Raw genomic sequence first — 13,479 nt, 5'->3', positions numbered from 1 at the left:
CTTAAATGGTAATAAGATATAGCATGTTTTCATATTGTTTTCTATGCAATCCTCAAATCTGTTAAAGAAATTTTATTTCATAAACAACTGAATAAAGCTCCCTTCACTTCAGTCTCAAAGTCTTTATTCACCTCCTGAAAACAATGTTACAGTTTATACAGAAATGACAGGCGTCACTGCAGAGGGCCAGTCAGGGGTTAGTAAAAACCAGGACATTTGAAAAAGTAAAGAAAATGAGTAAAGAAAACTAAACAAATATCACTTTGATTATGATCATTTTCTAGTGTTTAAACAGACTCATTATGACAAAATAACACTAATGAAGAGACCGGTGATAAAATAAACTGCACACACACACACACACACACACACCTGTCCACTCCCACACCGCTTGGTCTCCCATGTGTGCAAACACACATACAACCTCACTAGCTCATCGTCACATACATTCATACATACACCCAAAACACAAACAAACACAAACACAATATTAGGATGTCAAACACGGATTTTGGGGGCTGATGTGTTGGAGACAGAAAACTTGTAGCGAGGTGCTATGGGGAAATTAAAGAACTTTTACCGATACCCAGGGCCCGGCTGGGTGTAGCCCTGGCCATAAGGGGGGCGGTTCCGGGCATAGGGGTTTGCACCCCCTGGGGGAGGGGTGGCGCCAGGTGGCGGGGTGTATCCAGGACGGGGCTGATAACCCCCTGTGGCCTGGGAGTTTGGAGGCAGGCTGTAGTTAGCTGGCTGCTGAGAGGCCTGGGATGTGTAATTTTGAGCCGGAAATGCTCCAGGTGGGTACTGAGTGGGTCCTTGGGGAGCAGGAGGCTGTGGTTGGTTGGAAAACCCAGGGGCGGAGCCAGGAGCACCCGCTGCCTGAGAGGTAGTGGTGGGGTAATTCTGAAACTGCTGCTGAGGAGGCTGAGGCTGAGCCTGAGCCTGAGCCTGAGGAACACCAGACTGAGGAGTATAACCAGCTGAAAAAGAGGGTTATATTAATCAAAATAAACATTAAAGCTTGGTTTTTATATTTTATGTATATGCACAGGCATGCATGCATACTAGCTTTAGTGTAAACAAAAAAATAAGTTCAAGCCATGATTGATAGCCTTTATTATATATATTTTAGGGCTGTCAATTGATTAAAATGTTTTATCTAATTAATTACATACTCTGCAGTTAATTAATCTAAATTAATCACATACATATTTTTTGTTGTGAAAATATATGAAATATTTAAATTCAAATGAATCAATGAATTATTAGCATTAGTGACATTATAGTTCAATAACTCTTATTATTATTATTTTCACTTTTAAAATATTTGCCATAACAATCAACAATATGACCTAGTATGATGAGGAAATAAATTCAAAAGAGCTTCAGGAAGAAGATATGTTTGTGTAGGCAGCTACATTTGCCTACATACATATATATATTTATTTGCTATATATATATTTGCTATATATATATATGCCGTTATCAACACGTCCATCAAGCCGGGTTTTTTTTCTTTAAGTAAATGTTCAACTCAATGATCCAGACAGTGTGTTCTCATCTCCTTTCTTCAGTTTACAGTTGAATAGTGGTGAGAACTGCTCAGGGTCAAAGTTCAATAAGGAATGGATTAATCTAATTTTAAACGCGTTAATTTCGATTAATTAATCTGAGATTTTTTTTTTTTTTTTTTTTTGACAGCTAATATATTTCATATCATTTACTTTTTATTATTTGTACATGTTCTTATTATTTAAATGACAGGCTATTAGCATATTTGTTTGTCTAAGGAAACATTTTGTCTAAGCAGCTAGATTTCTTAAAAGCACAAAAATCAGAAAGTGCAGTTAACAACTTTATGAAACTATATACACTACACAATACACATACAAAATGTTGTGCTGTGATGATTTGTAATTTCTTTGCATTCACAGGCGAGGCTGTCAGACTATCATAAAATAGTATTTGAATAATTGTTTGCAAAAGACTAAGAGATTTGATATGAATAGGATTTAAAGCTCAGCTATAATTTAGGATGTGTTCACACTTTTCATGTTTGGCTAGATTAAAACGAACCCTGGTGCGACTGCTCTGTTAGTAAGGTTCATTTAAATGAGTTTGAAAGCTGCCCTCCCTATTCCTGGTGCAGACCAAACAAGCGGACCGAGACCACTGAAAAAAGGGGCCACTTCCAAATGAACTCTGATTGGTTCAAATGAAATATGAACGCAACACGAAACCAAAACAGGAGAACGAGACCCTAAAAAGGATTTTTTCTCATCATAGTCATGATATAGATAATCACAGTTCTGTACAGCACCAGAACCACATCTCCTCGCAGCAGATATTCATGTGTGTGTGTAACGAATGGATTCCTGCTGCTGTTTTGACTCCTTTACACATTTTATCATTGTTTTAGATATTTTGTAAATTTGGTCTCAAAATTGGCAATACATCATAAAGGCAGATCAATCAGGTCATCAACGTCTGACTTTGCATTCTATATCTTTACATTTGGTGTTAAAAATGCCAATCTGAATGCCAAGCGGGCCAGGACTAAATGTTTATCTTTGGTCCTGACCAAACAAACCAAGCGAACCGAATAACAAGCGTGAACACCCTTAAGGCGGCATCATTAGCATGTATTTAAAAGAATTACCAGGGTACTGCATCCCATACTGCTGCTGGGGTCCAGCTGGTGGAGGATATCCACCTGGAGCCTGATACTGCTGATACATCTGACCTGTTCAATCACAGAAAACATGTTTATTGGTTTAAGACAACACAAGTTTGTTTTTTTAAGGATTAAGATTCACAGTGCTAGAGGAGGTAATTCCCATAAAAATCATGCAGCTTGTGGATCCTAGCGAGGATATCCCACTGTTACTTGGTTTCATCATCAAAAGTTTGAGAAATATCTGGGACACTAGAGGGCCATAAATATTAGGGACTGATCTCTCTCTCTCTGTGTTGGAATATATTTCAGTTTGGGATATCTGGCATTTTCTTCTGGAATATCAACAAATAAAGCACCAAAACAAAGGAGCTGATTGGAAAAATACAAATAGGAAAGCCATATAAAATTGAGCCGTCAATGGTTGGTCCAAAAGATGGCAGTCGGTGACAGTCTGACCATCTGTATAGTGCACAGCTGCTGATCCTCAACATTTTTTTTAAAATCCTTTATATGGATTTCAAATTAATTAGCCTTAAAATTATCCAGATATTTTTTTAAAGAAGAGAATATTGCACATCACATCTTGATGTGTAGAGATAACAGCAGCTTTGCTGACACAGAACACAGACGGATTATCCAAAGTTCATAATGTTTGTGTGCAACACACCAAGAAACTAATGAGAAAAGGCTGTGTGTCCCAGTGCGGCGGGTTATGGGAACAATAACGCAGAGAAAAGCATCACAACTCCAAGCAACCATGGCAACCATCCGCACAATATGCCAAATCTAGAATGGCTCTGCACAATTTGTCATGTGCACTGTGTCTATGTGAAAGAACATCAATGGAAGAGGAGGGGGTGGGATCAAACCCAATGGACGGGTGGAGAATAACACTATGCTCTTGACTTGAAGGCCATTTGATTTGTGGTTTGTTTTTCTTCCGCTGGACAGCTTCCTAAGGGCCTCAGTTAGAAGACAACATCTGTAAGGTGCTTTTATGCTGTAAACAAATACGTTTTGTGTGCGTTTTTGTATGAGGGTGAGAGAACATGTGTAAGTACAGGTGTGTGACCTCGCTGCCAAAGCAGCATGACCTGCCAAATCGAGAATCGGCCTGCATTTCACAAGTGCACTGGACTAATGTGGAAGTTTTTTGGAAAGAGAACCAGGGGAGATATTTCAATAGCCAGGCGAAGAATAACTTCATGCTCTGAATAAACTAAAAAGAAATCGTGGCCATAAGATTCCTTGTTCAATTTTCTTTTGCTGAAATCTTTCCAATAAGCATTTAAAGAAAACATCTGCAATAGGGATGTGCAAAACTGCATTCTCAAAATCAACTGGCCAGTCTTAAGGAAGCCCGGAATTATTAAACTGATTTCAGGTTGTATAATTAAAGAGTTGGTCAATTATATCTGATCCTGATCCTACAGGTTTCTTAGAGTGCTTTTGCATGAGACCTATTTTTTTTATTGCTGACAGGGCACTTTCTACAAATGTACTATGGTACAAATTGTAAAAGTGGTTAATTTACCATCCATAGTACTAGAGGGAGTTTGTTGGACCCCTGAGTAAGGTGGAGGAGCCTGGGGAGCCACAGCAGAAGGGGGCGCTGCAGAGGATGAAGAGGCAATACTGTCTGGAGTAGCAGAGCGTTCCTCTGCAGCAGCGGTGGCGGCTACAGCTGGAACTGGAACACAAGGAACCGATAAGGAAATTGTGATTCATATTTTTTTTTTTTAATCAGGTGGTTCCAGATATACAATCCAAATGAATGAGACACACTAAAAGCCGTAAAAATAGCAGATAAAAACACCTGTGACAGCTCATCAACTGAAACCCACATTAATGCAGTGGCTACAATAAACCATTGGAAAGTACAAACAATGAATTTATAACATACATACATACATACATACCAGTGGCGGCTACTGGTCTGTCAGAGAGGGGAAGCTCATTTTCGGCCAATTGTCTTATTTAAAAGTAAATTCTGCCCTACGTTCTTTTCAAGAAAATGGTCTTTTACCCTGTGAATGAATGAACGATCTAAAAAAATATTAAACTCTGTAAAACTGAAACAAGGAATGTGGTGTATAATTGTGTGAAATGTATGATAAAAAGCAAGCAATTTCGCCAAGCAAATATCAAAGAAATAGGTTGCAGGAGTTTTTATTTCGGCTGAACTTGAGAAATCCGCGATGGGACTGAGCGCGAATAGCTTCAGTGATTCCTTATAGTACAGAATCGCTGTCAGTCAAAAGGAGATGCTGACCCTCCAATCATCACGCAGAAGCTCAGCGTCCGGGCCAGCCCACTCCCCATTCACTCCCAGAGACGCTGAGCGTCCGTGGGCGGGACATAATCGCAGCGTTTATCCAATGACCGTCTAGTTTCGAAGCGCTGAAAAAAACCGTTTAAAGCAGCCCCATTGAAGTCAATGGACGCTGGGCTTCAATAGGGAAATGCACTGTGACGCTGCGGGAATGTATGAGAAGGAAATCGAGTCAGCCGACCTGCTATATGTAACTGATTCTGAACGAACTCGTCTTTGAGATGAACGTTTTCTAACGCATTTTTAGTCAATACAATGTTAATATAATAGTACATATTTGACCATTAATTTTGTGACATAATAAGGGAAGCCGAGCTTCCCTTGCAGTCTTAAAGAAATCGCCACTGATACATACCATACATACATACATACATACATATGATATCAGTAAAGCCCTGGTCAATGTATAAATATCCACACCGACCAATGTTTTCAACTAACCCGCCCGCAACTTGGACCACAAAAAACGAAAGTAAATATTGTACCAGACCCGCATTTTTTAAAAGTAGTGCTTATCGTAGCATCAATTTATTCATTTTGTTTCATTTTCTTAACAATTACGATGCTGCATGTGTTTATACAGTCTAATCGAAGTGTCTCTCCCCCAAATTTCCCAACAAAAATCCCACCCACTCTCAGAAAATACATAAAACTGACATTGCTAAGCTATATACGTTTAAAAGTAGCCTAATAAAATGGTACTGGCATTGACCTGCGAAGCTGAATCTGCGCTCACTGGCTGCACTTATGCTAGAATGCAGAGGATCCTTCTTGCCATTATATTTCATAGTAAATTGTGTCTAGTACTATAATTTACAAAGGTTTAATTGGCATCTTTATTTCAAACGACCCAACCGACCACGACCCAAATATCATAAAAAATGTTTTTGAATGACTCGTAACCGAGGGTAACTGCAGGCTCCGCGCAACTATATCTATCCATCTATCTATCTATCTATCTATCTATCTATCTATCTATCTATCTATCTATCTATCTATCTATCTATCTATCTATCCATCTATCCATCTATCCATCTATCCATCTATCTATCTATCTATCTATCTATCTATCTATCTGCTATACCTAATTATAACTAAACTAATTATACTTAGCCATCATGAACTTAATGAATACTAAGGATCTTTTTAAATACTATTTTAGATGTTTTAACATTGGGGAAAAACTTTGATTATAACAAGCAAATTCACAATTAATAAGCCACAAAAAAGTAAATCTGTACATATATAAGGTACCTGGGGCAGGTTCCTCAGAAAGGCCAAATGCAGAAATTACATTCTTGTTGACCTCTTCTTGGTTCTTCAGGGGGTCAAATGCAGACATGCTAGCAGCACTAACCGGCGGGGCATGCCTCATTGTTGAATCTACTGCCTCATTGACACATTCTGTCACACAAAGACATCAGAACAAGACAGCTTTAGTACTGCCTGTCTGCACATCTCTAGGCACATTTATGAGGTTCGATTTAAAAGAGAAAGTTCACCCTCATTCTGTTCCAAACCCATATAATAAGTGTGTTTGAATACATTAAAATCCAACATTAATATACAACTTACACACTTCACCACTAAAACACACTAAAATGCCTTTACATAAAGATGTCATCTGGATTAAAAAGAATTGGAACGAGGCACATAGACCTTTTTTGAACTGATATTTGGAGTTTGTTCCACAGTAGTAATAAATCTTATGGGTTGGGAAGGACACGAGGATGTGTAATTTTTACATGCTTTTAAACGCTTTAGTTACAGTATTGGATATAAACAAGAGAATCACTCTTGTTGAGGGTGAGTTCATGTGTGTACCAGATTCTGGGTTGGTGCTATCTGGGGCAGACTCTGAGGGGGGCTCCAGGCTGTCCAGCAGGCTGTTGACTTTATTCCTCAAATGGATCAGTTCTCTACGCAGATGCTTCACCTGAGATGACTCCAGTGGCCGAGGCTGCCCATTAACTGCGAAAACACAAGCATTATTTTTGACAGCTCTGTCTAACACTTTGTTCTAACTATTCCCATAAAACTATTGTCCTAACTATTCCCATAAAACTATTTTCCTAACTATTCCCATAAAACTATTGTCCTAATCCATGTTAGTTTGCATTCTATTTCATCTACAACTTCAATTTGTCATGACGTTCTTTTATCCAAAGCGCTGTCCTAACATATTCAACATCAAATTATTTGCTATGATTTTGTCATTTCATGCAGCTTTTCTCTTTAAGTGAGGACATAAAAATTACTTAACTCCTAATTTTCGTCCCTTTTGACTGGTTAGGATGTCAAAGTCAACAAGCGATCAACAAAATTATATTTAGATAGCCAGACTGTGTCTATATGATGAGGTAATAGAGTTCTGGCATTGTGTGTGAGCTTGGAATGCTCTTTCCTCAGTCCATATGTGTGAGACCGGCTGCCGCTTGAACCGTTCCAGACTCTTAAGATCACACAAGCTCTAGCAGGCGTTCAACCCAGCCCCTGGGCCCCAGTCACACGTTTGGGATGCATACACAAACGTGACATTATACAACCATGAACTAGCACATTTGAACCCTTAAAATATTCTTTCCAAAAATCTCTTTAACTAGTTCAACCATCCAACAAAGGGCAGGGCTACATTTGCTAATACAAGGTCAAGACATGACTTCATCTGGCTGGAATACAGAGGCTTTGGACAGTGCACAATGGAGACTTGGCCAAAAGCTATTCATTTTTATTAGTAAGAGACACATTTTGAGTTGGTACTTAAATCGGTACTTTCAGATCACATTATCTACAATAGGAGCATAAATACTGGACCCACACAGATTGCAGCCTTTGATTTGGGCTATACTTGACAAATAAATCACTGTAAAATAATGTATGAAACAAGCAGCCCAAATCTACTGCTTCGGCAGCATTTACGATGACACATTTGAAGAATAGTCGGTACAAGCTGAGAACTGGCACTGACATTGCATTGCAGATTTACCTGTGTGAGCCAAACATCACTAGAACAGAGAGAGCATGGCGTTACTGGGCAACTAACAGGTCTGATTTTCCTCTCTTAAGAATGGTTGTTTGTGTCACCGACCAGTTAAAAAGGAGGAGTTGCTATTCAGCACAGCTCAGGAAATTGAGAGCAGATTTAGAGCCAATAAAAGGAGCCTGACCCTTTACATTGATGACATGTATAGAGAAGTTAGGTAGTTTCAAGGCTTCACTCTTTTTAACCAATGAATTTCCATGACTCTTCCAGTCGTTCATCATGTACTGGACATGGAATTTTAGATTTATTTTTTAAACTTTCATATAATGGGGTTTTCAGATTTTATTAAATGTCTAGAAATCTTTTTTTTTTTTTATTATTATTATTATTAGGCTCCCTTATATATCAGTTTTCCAAGACCAAGGGAACCTCAAATAAAACAAATACTTTGATTGTATGACTTTTTAATGCTTATTTTAAAACAAGATGAGACCAGGCTTTATGTTAACCTTCCTTATTAAAAAAAAAAAAAAAGGCCACTGGTCACCATTTATGTTCTTAAAAAGTATCCGAAATACTCATTCTGTTTTAAGAACTACATTAATTCTGTTAACACGTTTGACATGTTTCAAATCCAAAATGTTGTGTTCAACCATATTAGTGGCCAACAAGTATTTGGACACTAATAACAATTAATAAGTCACACTTTAAAAGGGGTTACCACCAGATTTTAAGGGTCCATTACATCCAAAATACCAATTTAACACCCCACTGATAACTTCATATAGTCAGACACACTGCATTATTTTAAATATTGTTCTATTGCACCCTCTGTTGGACACCAAAAGTCCAGCTGTGAAAGAGAGAAAAAAAACGACATCTCCTGGTTGGATGAAATATTACTAAGTTCAGCATTTTTAAGATTAAAAGAGCTTAACTCTGCAATATTACACCATCTATGCCGATGTGGGATTATGCGCTTAACAGAGAATCCATTTTAGTCCAAAGATTAAAGGTTACAGCTCAGTATAACACTCTTGTTTTCTGGGTCATAAAGACACAGTGGAATCGAGAAGCTATGTAGCTTAAGCTAAGAAGTATGCTTCTTTTCATGTATGTAAAACACCATCCAAAAAGCATAAAAACAACTACGGGCTTCATATGAGCTGTGTGGTTCTTATAGTGCTGTACACCTATTCTGTCAAGGCAAGGGACACCATGACCACTGGAGCGTTTTTTTGGAACATGATCTTCCTGCAGGTAAGATAAACCTACACATGCCCACTGACCTTAACTCGGAGCATGATTAGCACTGATGAGAACAGTGTTATTGTGCCTGTATCTGTGGCCTGTTGTTGTTATAAAAAATTTTTTTAAAAACGTGCCCTTAGTTTGTAAAAAGAACAAATAACAACTAAAATTATAATTTGAACAATAAAGTTGAGCTACTTTTTACTAGGGCTGGGTATTGACAAAATTTTCTCAATTCGATTAGATTTCGATTCACAAGCTTGCCATTTTGATTATTTTGGAAACATATCAGGCATAATACTTGGGAAATTTTCTCAAGGAAAACAAATCTCTAACTAATACTGTAAACTATGGGTGTCAGTTATAGTCTACTATAATACTGAAGTTAAAAATGAACTGATTTGTATACAAACACTTAAATTACATTCAATTATTAGTTATAAAATTAACTTTACAATTACATAATCATATTTCTACCCCAAATATATATATTTTTTTTTTTTTTTACTTTTGCCATAAAAACTTCCCAATTTATTCAAAAATTCATATTGAAGAACATGAACAATTATAATGAATGTGATATGGGGCCTATATTTAGCTAAATAATAATTACTAATGCCTTTCCACGGTTGAAACACTGATTGAGCGATTCCATATGACATGATAAGAATTTCGGTAAGTTGTACTCTATCTTTTAACACACTTTCAGATGCTCATTCATGTTTATTTCACGGTGAACAGTTCATGTGCGCTCCATGGTGCCGCTTCTCTTGAGCTGAGCTGTGCCATTGTGATCTAACGGCAACGGCGTTTTTCTTTTTTTTACCCAGCCCTACTTTTTACACCAATTAACATCAGGTTATGCATTACATAACTGAGTGTTTTCTTTCTGCTATATGTAAACAGTGCTTTACAAAAAGTTTCATCATATTCCATTCATGCTCCTTTATGATGCCAAGTGAAAGTAACCATGTTTACGTTTTTTTTTTTTTTTTTTAGCTATTCAAGACATAAGCTGGCAATTCCATCACACCAGTCACCAGTTTAAGACTGACACACGAGGATTTCACTGTAAGTGTATTACTGTAAACATTTGTGATTCATTTTAGAATATTCCTTATTGTCAGGTTAAGCAAAAACCCCTAAGCATTGCTGGTTTCTTACCAAAGAGAGTGAGCTTCAATATTCTACTGCACTGGATCGCAAAGGACAAATCAGAACTGTCAAAGATGGTGATTAGGTCATCATCTGAAAGACAACAGACAAAAGAATGATAAAAAGATACATGTAAAAACAGTACAGAGTTTCAGATCTAGATCAAAGTTTGTGTTGCAAAACTACTGAGAAAGCAGAACCAGATTTGATTAAGATTTAATCATCTATAGGATTATTTATCTTATTGTATTATACAACATTACTGAAAAACAAATGGATAAATATATGTGCTGTTCATAGATTTTTTTTAAATGCATATTATTCTGTAATTAATCACACCTAACATTTTTTTTGTATCGTAATACTTTCACATAAATCTCGAAAATAATGTACAAAAAAACATGAAGATGGTATATTTCAAATATTTTAATTTGCTTATCACTATGAATGAAGGCCAGTATCACTGAGAAAGTCACTTACTGCTCTTCACTGAATAACTTAAATAGTTTTAATAAGAATCAGTGTATATATAATCTATTCAGTTCCCATAATGTGAAAACTAAAACCCTGTAAATTTCATTTGTATATTATATTGTATTTGTAATGTGCATCTTTGTTGTTGTTTTTTAAAGAAATTAAATAAAAATAAAATTAATTATTTTTGCACACCCCTACTTTGGCCTAAATGATGAATATATATTTTATTACCCTGTAAGGCTACAATTTTAAAATAGGGAAATGAGTTTGACTACTGCTCAGTCACATGAATAATAGTGAAACAACCATGAAATAAATCATAAATCATGATTTTCCTGGAAAAAATTGATATATAATATTTTTGCCATATCATCCACTGCTATTTTGTGGGCAAGGTAATCTTTTTGATTAAAGATTACGATGGTGTATAAATAAATATATAAAAATAAGGAGGTGAACGGATAAATCATTTATAAACACTGCAACATTCTATCAAAAAAAAGTATTAAAAAAATAATCATAATTTTGAATTCATGGTGACTAAGACTGACCTTCATCCTTATATTTGATGGCGACTTCATCGCTGCTCTGTAGCTGCCCACGAAAGACTCGCTGCATCATCAGCAGGAGCTCGTCGTAGGTGATGTCTTCATTGTGGATGGGGATACGACGAATATCATCCCCTAGCTGAGCTTTAATGATCAGCTTTCCACTCAGGTCCAGCTGGCCATTCATACTGCTGGAAAAACAGTTTTTACATTAAATACATTCCAAAATTAGCTAAAAAGCATAATACAAATTAATGCAATAGCAAATTAGACAGAAAATTGCTGAAATTATATAACATCCACTGCAGAATAAATACAAATTGTCAAAATGAAATGTCCAATAATTATGTCAAAATGGCCACTTATGCCAGCCAATATGACGCTCTTACTATTAGCACTAGAAGCAGGCCATTTATCACTAATGCATCACATGCACATCTGATAGTACAACAAGCTGAAACCAAACACACTATCTATCAGAGGTGCAGCAGAGAGAACTGCATTAAATGTACACATACACGCTTATAGAATTAACAGCCCAGAGCAAAACCTCTGACACAATCTATGAAGTCACAAATATCATGTTCTTCTATCAGAAGCACAGAATTCCACTCGCAGCACACCGGATAATATGAAATGCGATAGTTGTAACTTGTAACTCAATGCGTGTCTTCACTCACCACTAAGTTTCCTGCTTTTGTTATGGATATAAAAAACGTCAGGGAATCACTTACATCTTACTCAAAACCATTACTCATCTATGAGTTTTTATCTGAACAAGTGCTACTGTACATTGCTGGGACATACTAGAACTTCATTAAAGTCTAAGGGTCATGAGATATAAGATGATTTGGCACATGTAGCTAGATGGTCCACAATCTTTCCGAGTTCAGACTTTGGCCTCAGACAAAATGACAGGGACACATATTGGGTTTTAGATCACAATACAAACGATTTGAGTGTGTGTGCGCGCGCAATCAAGGACAATCTCCTCAGGAGAATCTTGACTCTCTTAGTCTGATTAGTTTGAATAGTATTCTGCCGCATGCAGGCAGATCTGTATTTGACTCGTATGGAATCAAATGGAACGACAACCATGATTGAAACTGACAATTCAATGATCCGCTGGATCAAGAAACAAAACAAAATACAGTTAATCAAATGCATATTTACTCTTGTCATACAATATGTTGCATTGCTATTTTAACCGGTTTTATGAAATTGTAATGAATATGAAGGGTTTATCTGGCTGGACATGTTAAATAAGGGCGCATGACAGCTTTCGGTTAACAACAGCCCATCAGCTATCTATGCTAACTAAAGATCGAGACGAGCAGATGATGTGGTTTTTGGACCACACCACACATCAGGCCATTTCCAATCATCGTACCAGAATGACCATTAAGTCTTGTAAAAGAATGATCCCGATAAAACATATCATCAGGCCTCATTCACCTGATGATGCAGCAACTTCCTGCCAAATAAAAATCTGAGAGTGACAATTCTCCCGGCGTAAAAATGATAATACTGTAAACAAATTTTAAATGAATTATTAGAATACGTATTTATGCGATTCGAGTATTACCATTTAACCACCACATACTATGGTTTAAAAACACGGCCTTTTAAACAAAACGCCAGTTTTTTGTGTGTGTTTTTAGCTTGCCCTAGTTTCACACAGGCTATGCTATGCTAATGCTAGTTTGCGTGACAACCGGCTAACTGCTAATGGTTATTTTCCAGAAGTCCTCTAAAAACAAGTAAAGTGACCATATAAATGTATTTACATGTTTGTACGTGAATCCAAGTGTCTCTACCTGGTTGTTTGGACGTGTCAATCCCAGCAGCAGCAGCCTGTGTGTCCCGGAGTTCAGCTGAACGACGTCTGGCTGACTGATCGGAAACGCCTCACAGCGACCTGTACGTGGCAAAACCACAAACGCGCATGCGCGCTGTCCGGACAATGGTCACGCTTGTAAATTTAATTACTAGGCCGAATGATGAGGCGGCCTAAATGGCTATTATTTTGTTACAAAACCAACATAATATAAATACA

General features: G+C 37.1%; 1 protein-coding gene across 3 annotated transcripts; it reads right to left on the bottom strand.

Moving 5' to 3' along the window:
• Positions 1 to 107: 107 nt before the first annotated feature.
• On the bottom strand, positions 108 to 13,376 carry tfg (trafficking from ER to golgi regulator). Of its 3 annotated transcripts, none has more exons than XM_067443937.1 (8): positions 13,241 to 13,376; positions 11,427 to 11,614; positions 10,408 to 10,491; positions 6,834 to 6,980; positions 6,264 to 6,413; positions 4,212 to 4,367; positions 2,660 to 2,743; positions 108 to 980 (listed from the first exon to the last, which is right to left on the bottom strand). In XM_067443937.1, the coding sequence occupies exons 2-8, from the start codon at positions 11,608 to 11,610 to the stop codon at positions 577 to 579; spliced, it is 1,209 nt and encodes a 402-aa protein (XP_067300038.1). In that variant the 5' UTR covers positions 11,611 to 11,614; positions 13,241 to 13,376; the 3' UTR covers positions 108 to 576. The 3 variants fall into 3 exon arrangements, with proteins under 3 accessions (XP_067300038.1, XP_067300039.1, XP_067300040.1); XM_067443938.1 differs by having other exon boundaries at positions 11,427 to 11,611; positions 13,241 to 13,357; XM_067443939.1 differs by having other exon boundaries at positions 13,211 to 13,339.
• Between the last annotated feature and the right edge of the window lie 103 nt (positions 13,377 to 13,479).

This window comes from Pseudorasbora parva, chromosome 5 (assembly GCF_024679245.1).
Source record: "Pseudorasbora parva isolate DD20220531a chromosome 5, ASM2467924v1, whole genome shotgun sequence".
Classification (NCBI taxonomy): Eukaryota; Metazoa; Chordata; class Actinopteri; order Cypriniformes; family Gobionidae; genus Pseudorasbora; species Pseudorasbora parva.
The sequence above is the reverse complement of the archived record's forward strand: the minus strand, read 5'-3'. Positions and strand labels throughout refer to the sequence as shown.